The sequence below is a fragment of the Zootoca vivipara genome, chromosome 9 (assembly GCF_965207765.1).
Source record: "Zootoca vivipara chromosome 9, rZooViv2.hap1.1, whole genome shotgun sequence".
Taxonomy (NCBI): Eukaryota; Metazoa; Chordata; class Lepidosauria; order Squamata; family Lacertidae; genus Zootoca; species Zootoca vivipara.
This window is the reverse complement of record NC_142592.1, coordinates 65,303,739-65,315,929: the sequence shown is the minus strand read 5'-3', so window position 1 is coordinate 65,315,929 and position 12,191 is coordinate 65,303,739. Positions and strand designations below refer to the sequence as shown.

The window sequence follows — 12,191 nt, the reverse complement described above, 5'->3', positions numbered from 1 at the left end:
GATGGTTGGACAGTGTTCTCGAAGCTACGAACGTGAGTCTGGCTAAACTGCGGGAGGCAGTGGAAGACAGGAGTGCCTGGCGTGCTCTGGTCCATGGGGTCACGAAGAGTCGGACACGACTAAATGACTAAACAACAACAACAAGGAAAAGCAGGACATTCCAGGATCAAATCAGAAACTGAGGTGGCTTCTGAGAAACCAGAGCTGTCCCTGGGAAATAGGGACACTGGGGGGGGGGGTCCTGCCCTCTGCCCTCCTGCAGTTCCCATAGGAGCATAAGAATTGTCTGCTGGATCAGGCCAATGGAACGTGTAGTCTGGCATCCTCTTCTCATGGTGGCCAACCAGATGCCTCAGTGGGCAACCGGCAAGGAGGACCCAAGCACAATAGCACACCCTACTCCTGTGGTTTCCAGAAACTGGGGTTCAGAAGCGTTGCTGCGAGAAAAGGGTGCTGGGCGAGATGGGCCATTGGCCTGATCAAGCAGGATCTTTATGCCAAAAAAAGAAAAAAAAACACCTGGTTTTTTTGCAAAAGCAGCTAGATCTTGGGATGGAGAGTAAAAAGAGAAGGGGGGGGGGCATCCTCAGGCTTTTGCTCAGAGACACTTCTCGCCAGCACTAAAAAATAAACAAAGGAAATAAAACCGGTTTTATGGGGAGGAGTCCCTGACAGCCCCCTTAACTAGGATGGAGCCTGTCGGAGCCACCAGCAGTCCAATACTCAATTATTCTGTTGTTATCTACAGACGTTTATGCCTTCCATAAATCCCCAAGGCTGCACTTCTTTTCCTCAGTTACCTTTTAAGGTTATGGGCATTTTCCTTCTCCATTATTACTTCTGTGCCAATAAATATGTACGTCATCCATCAAGCTAATGGCGCCATAAACTTTTAGGAAATGCAGATAAAATATATGGTGCGTTAAAGGATCCTTTTGGCCGGCTGGAGCCTCTCCTGGGCTGGTTCTCTGACTCAAGGGAACGGTGTGACTTTGGAGGCGATGGCAGAGTTGGTAAGGGTGGGGAGAGAGAGAGAGAGATGTGGCAAGGCTGGCCAAAAGATACAAAGGAAATTTACAGGGCTTGAAGTCCTCCCTGTGTTATCACTGACCTGATTCCTCTTTTATGATCTAATAAGATCTCTTTAGTCTCCTTCCCCTCCCTCCCCTGCTCCATGGCATAAAATATAAATATGATTTTATGACCGTGGAAATTAGTAGTGTAATAATGTAAACACAGTGCGAGCTGTAAATCAGGAGCTATGCGCGGTGCATGGCATGCTTATTACCGCCTCCGCTTTCCTCGGCACATTAGCTTGCAGCTTCTCGTGCTTCTTTTCGCAAGAAACAAAACAAACGCAGGCAATGCCAGAATGCATTTGGACATTGTCGCTGTTACTCGCAGTCGGAGTTGCGTTGCAGTTTAAGGAAAAGGGGGGGGGGAACGGCATCTGCCCCAAGAAATCACAACAAGCTAAGGGCTCACCCTAAGTGACCTCAGAAGATTGTTGTGGGCATGAAGGGAGGGGAGAGAAACAGGTACGCCTCCTTGAGCTCCTTGGAGGAAAAAGGTGAGATGATAAATGTAGTTAATGTTGAGAACAGCTTAAATTCCTTGTACAGTGGTACCTCTGGTTGCGAACGGGATCTGTTCCGGAGGCCCGTTCGCAACATGAAAAGCCCACAAGCTGAAGTACCATATCTGCGCAGGTGCGCGGCGTGATCTGGTGCTTGTGCGCATGCGCAAAGCGTGATTTAGCGCTACTGCGCATGTGTGAATGGCAAAACCTGGAAGTAACCCTTTCCGGTACTTCTGGGTCGCCGCGGGACGCAACCTGAAAAAATGTAACATGAAGCGAATGGAACATGAGGTATGACTGTATTGACATTGTTCAGAGGGGAAATCACCACACTACTAGTGCCATTTTCTGCCATTTTGGGAGGAACGGACCCCAAGACTCTCATCGCCTTCCAGGCTCTACCTCTGGCAAATCACTGCTGGTAGATAGTTAGTGCCTGCAGAGGTTTTGGTAGTGGTGCCCCTTTGGAGTACTGACCTGCTGGTAGAGTCTCTCTCTGCTTGTTGTTGTTGTTGTTTAGTCGTTTAGTCATGTCCGACTCTTCGTGACCCCATGGACCATAGCACACCAGGCACTCCTGTCTTCCACTGCCTCCCGCAGTTTGGTCAAACTCATGTTCGTAGCTTCGAGAACACTGTCCAACCATCTCGTCCTCTGTCGTCCCCTTCTCCTTGTGCCCTCCAACTTTCCCAACATCAGGGTCTTTTCCAAGGATTCTTCTCTTCTCATGAGGTGGCCAAAGTATTGGAGCCTCAGCTTCAGGATCTGTCCTTCCAGGGAGCACTCAGGGCTGATTTCCTTAAGAATGGATAGGTTTGATCTTCTTGCAGTCCATGGGACTCTCAAGAGTCTCCTCCAGCACCATAATTCAAAAGCATCAATTCTTCGACAATCAGCCTTCTTTATGAAGGCTCTCTGCTTGTGCAACAGTGTTTATGCCGCATCCTAAGCCCCTTAGCCAGATTTGGGTCAGATTTGGGATTGTGGTCTGATCTTTTGTTTGGTCCTAGTTCTGCCACTGCATGCATGTACAGCAGCAGAACCAGGGGCGTAGGAAGGGGGGAGCGGGGGGTGCGGTCCGCCCCGGGTGTCATCCTTGAGGGGGGGTAACAAAACGGCACACTGTGGGGGTCGACACTTACCGCAGGGCCCGGCCTGCAGTGTGCCCGAGTCAGGCATCTCTCCTGGGAGTGACACAGTGACTCGGGCCCCCGCACTGCCCGAAACGGCAGCATGGGGCTTGCGTCTGCCAGGCGGAACAATTTACAGATGCGTGCAAATTGTGGGTTTTTGTTCAGTACATTTATACCCCACCTTTCCTCCCAAAAGCTCAAGCTGTTGTGCATGAGTCTCAGCATCCTCATGTTGTCCTCACAGCGACCCTGCGGAGGAGGGAGGGAGGGAGGGAGGTTAGTGACTGGGAGACAGTAACTGGCGCCACAGCAGGTGCACCAACTCTTAGGGTTAGAGAGCTCTTTGACCATAGCAATATTTGCTGGCACGGAGGTGGGGCCCCTTGATGCTGAGGGAGTGGAGGAGGCCAATCACAGAGCAGTTCAATGGCTTGTTCCTCCTGAGTGTGAGAGAGGGAGCTGTGCCGTGCTGGGCTCCCCACTCAGCCTCCTCCCATTGATGTGCGTTGCCCGTGTGTGATGTCACACGCACAGCACTTACACAATGTGTTGTGTGCATGACGCCGCGCGTGCATAACGGGCATCGGCCCTCCCCCATCTTGGTCGCAAGATGGTGCCTCTGTGCCAGGGTCACCCAGTGAGCTGCCTAGCTGAGTGGGTGACCCTGGCACAGAGGCACCATCTTGCGACCAAGATGGGGGAGGGCCGATGCCCGTTATGCACACGCGGCATCATGCACACAACACATTGTGTAAGTGTTGTGCGTGTGACAAACCCTGGTCTCCCAGGTCCCAGTCCGACATTGCCCAACTGCATATACAGTGGTGCCTCGCAAGACGAATTTAATTTGTGCCGCGAGTCAATTCGTTTTGCGAAAAAATCGTCTTGCGAATCGCGGTTTCCCATAGGAATGCATTGAAATTTTTTTTTTGTCCATAGGAATGAATTAATTAAATTTCAATGCATTCCTATGGGAAACCGCGATTTGCAAGAGGAATTTTTCGCAAAACGGATTCGTCTTGCGAGTCACCATCAGGTCGCAAGACGCATTCGTCTTGTGAAAAATTCGTCTCGCAGGGCATTCATCTCGCGAGGTACCACTGTATTCTAATTTCTATGGCTTATTTCTTGGGCTCAGTGTAGGGATGGAGGTGGATTAGGGAAGGATCTCATTTTTTAAAAGTTCTCTCTCCCTCATCTTGGGCCGTACCCAAGGCTTGCATGCTGGGCACAGAGGGCGAGACCCGCAACTCGGTTGTATCCCCTCTTTCCGAGAAATTGCCTTTTAAAATTTCAATTAGGAAGTACATTAGGTCAATCAGATAAAGTCACACATTGGGAAGAGGATTTCGCCTTTTTTACGGCCCTCGCCTCTTCAATTATCTATAATGAACTTCCTAACAGAGCCTCAAACCTTTTTATATGCTAACGAATCCTTTTATTGGGGCCTCGGCAATTGCCTCTTGTTAATGAATTTGAAACGAGGATGATCAAAAAGGTTATGGCGCCGGCTTGGGGTGGTGTGCGAGAAGGAAATCTCCAAATTTCTTCCCCCTTTTCTTAACTTCTCTGGCTTTCTTGCTTGCCTTTGTGCTCTGACTCGGAGTTCCCCTCCTGGGACCCATCCCAGGGTTCCTTTTCCAAAAAGAAACTTTGTTCACCTATGATGATTATTTTTCATTATTATTGATTTGATTTATTAATCTCCCTTCACCTTGAGGTTCCCAGGGTGGGTCTCAACCATTTAAAATGCAACTTTAGAAGCAGTTTAAGACAAATTACAGTCGTAGGAAAGCACACCTCTCAGGTGCCAAAGGCCAGGGGGCAGAGATGAGTCTTCAGCATATAGACTCACGGAATTGTAGAGTTGGAAGGGACAACGAGGATCATCTAGTCCAGGCATCCCCAAACTGCGGCCCTCCAGATGTTTTGGCCTACAACTCCCATGATCCCTAGCTAACAGGACCAGTGGTTGGGGAAGATGGGAGTTGTAGGACAAAACATCTGGAGGGCCGCAGTTTGGGGGTGCCTGATCTAGCCCAACCCCCTGCAATGCAGGAATCTTTTGCCCAATGTGGGGCTCGAACTCGCAACCCTGAGATTAAGAGTCTCATGCTCTACCAACTGAGCTATCCCAGGTTATCTTTTGGAAATTATACCATGTAGGTGCCAGACACACCTGTGTGGCGAGAGCTTCACCTCTTTTAAAAAATGTATATAATAATAATAATAATAATAATAATTATTATTATTATTTATTATTTATTCCCTGCCCATGTGGCCGGGCCTCCCCAGCCACTCTGGGTGGCTTCCAACAGAAATATTAAAATACAATAATTTATTAAACATTAAAAGCTTCCCTAAACAAGGATTATATTATTATTATTATTATTATTATTATTATTATTATTATTATTATTATCATTATTATTATTATTATTATTGCTCAAATCCTGCTTGTGAGTTTCCCACAGGCATCTTGGTTGGTCACTGTGAGAAAAGGATGCTGGGTTGGACAGGTCATTGACCTGACCGAGAAGTCTGTTCTCGTGCTCACTTAGGAGTTGCCACAGAGAAGGCCCTGTCCTGGGTTGCCATCACTCTTCTGAGGGTAGTAGACTACAAAAACATCCCCTTTTCTGATCTGAATCCCCAATGGGGTCTGTAGGGAAGAAGGGGTCTCCCAGAAATTTTGGGGTCTGAGTCATTTATGGCTTTAAACACTCAACAGGAGCACCTTGAATTGGGCCAGGAAGCAAACTGGCAACAAATGCAGCTGTTTCCAAACAGCTTTTTATTAATATATACTATGTATATATTTTTAAATATATGTTCTGGGAAATACATATTTCTGCAACTTTTTAAAATAGCATTGCATTACTCAACAAAAGCTGTGTGTTGAAAGCTTTTGGGGATTCCATACCGTTTGACCAGAGCCTGGCCTGGTGGGCATAATTTCCTCGCAAACACACCTGATGCTATTTGTGGTCCATCTCACCCCCAGAACAGCATGATTGACAGTCTCCATAATGCCATTCCTAGTCAGGGTAACTGCAGCTGTTCCGCAGCTCATCCATTCCTTGGTGTTGCTCAACTGTTTGTGCCTATGAGGGGTATCCGCCATCTGCTGTGAGGAGAGATCCCCGCATCTCTCTCAAGCCACGCGTCTTTCCGCTTCCCCCTCCCGGTGCTTTGAGTCACTCGTTCCCTTCGTCCCTCCCTTCCCATCGCCAGTTCTTGAAATCGGGCACCTGAAATCAGCCCCCCCCCCGGCAGAATGTGCTGCTTTGCTGCCTCTCCTTCTCTTTCTTTAGAATGGGGTGAGGACAAATTAAAGGGCAGCTCCCCTGCGTAACAGAAAAGGGGGAAGGGGCGCAGCTCAGTAGTAGAGCAGCTGCTTTGAATGCAGAAGGCCCCAGTGGCATCTGCAGGTAAAGCGGGGAACACCCCCTGCCTGGAAACCTGGAGAACTGCTCAAGTCAATACAGATGGACCAAGGTGGCCAAGGTAGATGGTAGTTGGATCCAGGGCCGGCTTACCCATAGGTGCTAGGGGTGCGGGGCACCCGGGTGCTAGGCTCTCAGGGGCGCCAGGCCAAGAGTCTGGGGCCAAGATTTGGGGCCTGGGGATTGAAGAGCCAGGCCAGCTGCCGAGCGAAGCAGAGCCTGTCGGAGTGCCACAGGCTTCTCTGCTGTGTGCGCTGAGGCAGCTGGCTGGCTCCACCCTCCTGAGTGCCTGGGATTGGCGGGCTGTCGAGAGGCCCGCCCAGTGCCCACATGCTGCTCTCACACAAGACGCACAGCTTCCCTCCCAAGCTTCTGCAGGGATAGCTCTCCTCCCTCCACCCACAGTGGCATGGGAGAGAGTTGCACCCCCCAAAAAAAAGCTCACCAACTTTGCACTGCGCAGTTTTTTGCACCTGGGTGCTGCATATGCTAAAGATGGCCCTGGTTGAATCTGAATGTTGGAAGATTTGGGGCAGATGAAAGAAAACACTTCTTAACACTAAACATGGTTAAATTATGAAATTTGCTCCCATGGTGATGACCACCAAACTAGAGGGCTTTAAAAGACCAAATTCATGGAGGAGAGGGCGATTGATGGATGGCAGCTGGAGACAGTAATGCTTCTGTATACCAATCATGGCATACCTGCTAAGTCCTGGACGGAAAAATCCGGGATTGGCAGCCCGCGACACCGGAGTCTACGTAGACGCAACTTCTGGTGGCGCTTTGCCCTTCTATGGGCACCAGAAAATGGGGGCGGCGAGTTGCCAAATTCCAAATCGGCCTATCAGGAAAACGTAACTAAGCGTTTTACTAACTGCATGGGGCAATTTCTTTCTTTCCCCTCACATCCCTCCTCCTCCTCCCTGCTTTCTCCAGGACTGCCCCCAGTTGCTGCACGTCAATAAGATCTTGGTGCCTGTGGACGTCATCAAGCCGATCACGCTGAAGGCCAAGAACCTTCCTCAGCCTCAGTCCGGGCAGCGGGGCTACGAGTGCATCATCAGCATCCAGGGCAATGAGAAGAGGGTGCCTGCATTGCGGTTTAACAGCTCCAGTGTCCAGTGCCAAAACACTTCGGTGAGTACGCCCCGCCACTCTGGGCCATGGGAAAGGGAAGAGGGGGGCTGGACTGCAGGTAGAGATAGGGGGAAATCAGTGGACAATCAGTGCCGGATTGACGTATTAGCTAAAGAAGCTATAGCTTAGGGCCCCACTCTCTTGGGGCCCCACAAAAAATTCAAAGGGGAAAAAACTGGATATACTTTTCCAAAATATAAGATAAAAAACAAAATAAAGCCTACATACAGCAACAGTGTTTTGTTTTGTGTTGTGTAGGCTCCTATGATGTAAGTCATGGGCCCTGCCTGCTAGCCTGCTCCCTAAAATACCACTGGTTTACTCCTTTCTATACTGTATACTGTATAGGGTGCCTACATTCTGCATGGACTGGTTGCACTGCAACATGTGCAAATGGCTTTAGATACCTATTTAGGTCCATAAATTACTATATAGCTTATATTCAACACAGAAAAAACAGCGGCAATTTGTTGTTGACAAAGGGCAGTTGATAAAGGGCCCCATTACCTTCAGTAGCTTAGGGCCTCATCAAACCTAAATTCGGTCCTGGGGACAATGGTTTGCATTTTAATGGGAGTCTTTCCGAACCAACACAAAGACTGAAACGGAGCTATCGTTTGAGAACTGCGCTTCTCTGAATTTTTGTGATGCAATTCTCCAATCAAACGATAGGTGGGAGAGGCATAGGTCGAAGTGAAGGCTATTGATGGCATGCAATCTATACTCTAGGTCCACAGGATGAGACAATGCTTTTCAAATACCACTTGTTGGAAACCACAGATGGGTAGAGTGCTCTGGGTTTCCCACAGGCACCTGCTTGCCCAGTGTGAGATTGTTTGACTCGGCAGGCCCTTGGCCTGATCCAGCATGTTCTTAAGATATGGGTCCCTGATCTACCTACTAGCAGGCTGGCAGTTTTAAAGGCATTTTCTTCTGGTTGGGAGAAATACCACATCATCCATATGAATGTGTGCAGAGGAAGGTGACCAAGATGATAAATGGTCTTTAAGTCCAGCCTTAATGAGGAACAGTAGAGTGAGTTGGATATGAGCCAGGAGAAGACAAGACTGAGAAGCGATACGACAGCCACCTTCAAATATCTGAAGGGCTGCCTCATGGAAGATGGAGCAAACTTGTTTTCTTCGCTTCCAGAGGAGAGGACCAGAACTAATAAGATTCAAATGTCAAGAAAGGAGATTCCAACCAAACAACAAGGAAGAACTTCCGGATGGCAAGAGCTGTTTGACAGTGGAATGGACTCCCTCTGAAGGCGGTATACCAGGGGTCAGCAACGTGCAGCCCATGGGCCGGATGCAGCCCCCGAAGACCATTTTACTGGCCCACGAGCCGCCCCGAACTGAGCTGCCCACTTGACAAGTCCCCTGCGCGCTGCGCTAAACCGGTGCAGCACGGTGCGGGGACTCACCGAGCTGCACTGGCAATTGCATCTGCGCACACGCAGATACTGGAAATCGCATCTGTGCATGTCCAGATGCCGAAAATTGCTTCTGTGCAGGCGCGGTTTTCGGTGTCTGAGCATATGCAGAAGCAATTTCTGGTGCTGCGGATATGCGCAGACACGATTTCCAGTGTTACGCTGCACCAGTCTGGCCCATGGATGATCTCCGTGGGAGTGATCCGGTCCATGGCCGATAAACCTTGCCGACCTCTGCGGTAGACTCACCTTCCTTGGAGGTTTTTGAGCAGAGGCTGCAGGGCCACCTATTGGGAACTCTTTAGCTATGATTCCTGAATTGCAGGAGGTTGCACTAGGTGACTCTTGGGGTTCCTTCCAACTCTACAATCCTATGATTCTAAGAGAATTTCGCAGCGCACGTAGCTTCTTTACCATTTAAATCCTCTATACAAATCTGGATCTGGATGTTCCGATTCCGCTACCCCTCTGTGTCATTCGGAGGCTCCTTTTTTCCTCGGGAAGGATTCGGCTGAAAGGTTTTAATTTATTTTGCAAACTTTTCTTCTCCCCTCCCGAGCAGAGCTTTCTAAAGCCAAGCCGATCTTCAGACAGGCAGGAAGCTGAGGCACATCACATCATGCTTTCCTCACAATGAATACTAATTCAGGGTTGTTGTTTTTTAGGGGGGGGGTGGTGGTGTCGGATAGAAAGAGAGATGGATAATTCCCGCAATAAGCTGCACAGGCTGGATGCTAGCATCACTATTGCCTGTTATCAGCTTCACCCAACCGTAGGGTGTTTCTATTCTAATTCCTGAACTATTCTAGATGCAAGACAGATATGGAGGTACACAGTGCTTGGGCATGTGCTTAGGAGGTCCGATTTGGCCAAGGCTGCATGCCCTGCAAGGAATCAATGTGCTAAGCAGAAAGAACTGAGGTCATTCAAACATTTTCAAGTTCTAAAAAAATAAAAGAAAGCCACACTTTCCTCCTTGGAAAAGCTGAAATGCTTGGATATTTCTGTCTGTTTTTTCTCAAACTTGCACAAGGCAAGACGAAAGATGGGCAGTGGCCAGCAATCAAGCCTCATTTGGGAGACTTTGTTAGAACCACAGAATTATAGTTGGAAGGGACCCCTTGGGTCATCTAGTCCAACCCCCTGCAATTCAGGAATACCAGCTAAAGCATCCATGACCGATAGCCATCCACCTCGGCTTATAAGCCCCCAATGAAGAAAAGTCCACCACCTTCTGAGGGTGTCTGTTCCACTGTTGAACAGCTCTTATTGTCAGAAAGCTCTTCCTGATGTTTAGTCAGATTCTCCCTTCTTGTTAATTTGACTCCGTTGGTTCGGGTCCTGCCCCTTGGGAGCAGCAGAAAGCAATCTTGCTCCATCAAGGAAGAAGTAAGTTTATATTTGGTTCTGGGCTCTTGGTGTGGAAGGAGACCTCCTTGGCTGGTGTGGTTGATCTTCCCACAGCCTCCTTCCTTGCCCAGAGCTGGGAGCTGGGACATTTCTGTCACCTTTAAAAAAAAAAAAAAGCAGGGGAAGGAGAGGGAGAGGAATCTTGATTAGGGTTCAATAAAATTGTCCAAATCTTATTCATCTATATATATAAAAATGTAGGGGGGAATCACAGGGATGACCCACAGCAACGCGCGGCCGGGCCAGCTAGTTCATTTATAAAAGTATTTATATACCACAAATTAATGCAATGTAACATGGTTGTGTGCAAGTGTATATACAATAACATAAAAAGGTAAAGGTAAAGGGAGGTAAAGGGGCCCCTGATCATCAGGTCCAGTCGTGTCCGACTCTGGGGTTGCGGCGCTCATCTCGCTCTATAGGCCGAGGGAGCCGCCGTTTGTCCGCAGACAGCTTTTGGGTAGTGTGGCCAGCATGACAAAGCTGCTTCTGACAAACCAGAGCAGCGCACGGAAACGCTGTTTACCTTCCCGCCGGAGCAGTCCCTATTTATCTACTTGCACTTTGATGTGCTTTCAAACTGCTAGGTGGGCAGGAGCTGGGACCGAGCAACAGGAGCTCACCCCATTGCAGGGATTCGAACCGCCGATCTTCTGATCAGCAAGCCCTAGACTCTGTGGGTTAACCCACAGCGCCACCTGGGTCCCTATACAATAACATAGAAGACACCATATAATAATGTAATAAAGTTCAAGATGATATAGAGCCCTGTTCTCCGCTGGGAACACTACAAGCTTACCTGTATTAGAATGGAGTCGTAAGCAATAATTAACAACAAAAAATACACTCGTTAATGATTATTTGTTATTTTACTCTAGCAGATTCCGTGCATGGCATCTGCTTTTATTATATGGTTATCACAACATTTACGGGAATGTGAGGAGAAGCTGTGTGTTTACCAGTGTGCAAAATTTTAAAGCGGGCACTGCGAAAATGGTAAAAAATAAAGGACCATTAATAGTTTGACATTGGTTGCAAGTTTGGGAGCGCCTTTAAAAAATAAAAATAAATCAGAAGCATTACGAAGAGTGGGAGAAAGTCACTGGCAGGCATGAGGCTGCTTCTCTGCTTTAATTAAAGCTCTCTGACAACAGTGCGCAGCTCAGTGCATCATCTGGTTGAGCATCATTACATAATGTCATCCTGTTTGCTCGATGAAGCTGGATGGCTGATGTACACCCATATGCTTGTGTTGACTCAAGCTACAGCGGTGCCAGCTTGTCATGTAAGATCAGCCTATGAGTTACGCTCTCTCTGGTTGGGTGTATAGACTCCAGAGTAAAACTCAGCAGGGTGGAACCAAAGATGGATTTGCGCAGCAAATGTGCAGCTACTGACTCTTCCCCTTCCAAAGCGCTCTGGAATATACAGAGTATTTCAGACGGTGTGAGAACACACAACTGAGCATGCTCATAGTATCATGGAATTGTAGAGTTGGAAGGGACCATGAGGGTCATCCAGTCTAACCCCCCCCCCCCGGCAATGCAGGAATCTTTTTGCCCAACGTGGGACTCGAACCCACAGCCCTAAGTTTCAGAGTCTACTGACTGAGCGGTAATGAGATGAAAGATGTAAAGAAAAACATTAATAGAAACTTGTACAAAAGGGGCAATAGGGCAGTTATTCCAAGACAGCACATAAACAGAAATTCATATAATCAAAAATAGCGCTGGATGAAATGATATTTGGATGGAATTTTTCACCCATCTGACTGTGTCACTAAATACATCCCTGGTGTGCTTGTTGCTTCCTATTGTAGACCTCTATGACATCACTCGTTGCCATGGCAGCTGTTGTGTCATGCCCTTGGCTTTTCTCTGGGATGTAAGATGGGAAAGGGTGTTAGAGCCATGAAGCCGTTCAACAACCTGCTTAGCGTGGAGTAGATAAGCCTGATAAGGTGATATGAGAGCCATCTTCAAATATCAGAAGGGCTGTCACATGGAGGATGGAGCGAGCTTGTTTCCCGCTGCTCCAGAGCGCAGGAC

General features: G+C 48.4%; 1 protein-coding gene across 3 annotated transcripts in view; it reads left to right on the top strand.

Moving 5' to 3' along the window:
- Positions 1-12,191, top strand: part of LOC118091530 (plexin-A4) — a 274,608-nt gene that overhangs the window by 136,920 nt on the left and 125,497 nt on the right. For all 3 annotated transcript variants that reach the window (XM_088676445.1, XM_088676446.1, XM_088676447.1), the window contains one exon: positions 7,098-7,298. In XM_088676445.1, the coding sequence (XP_088532571.1) occupies positions 7,098-7,298 (201 nt within the window). The remainder of the gene's footprint in view (positions 1-7,097; positions 7,299-12,191) is intronic.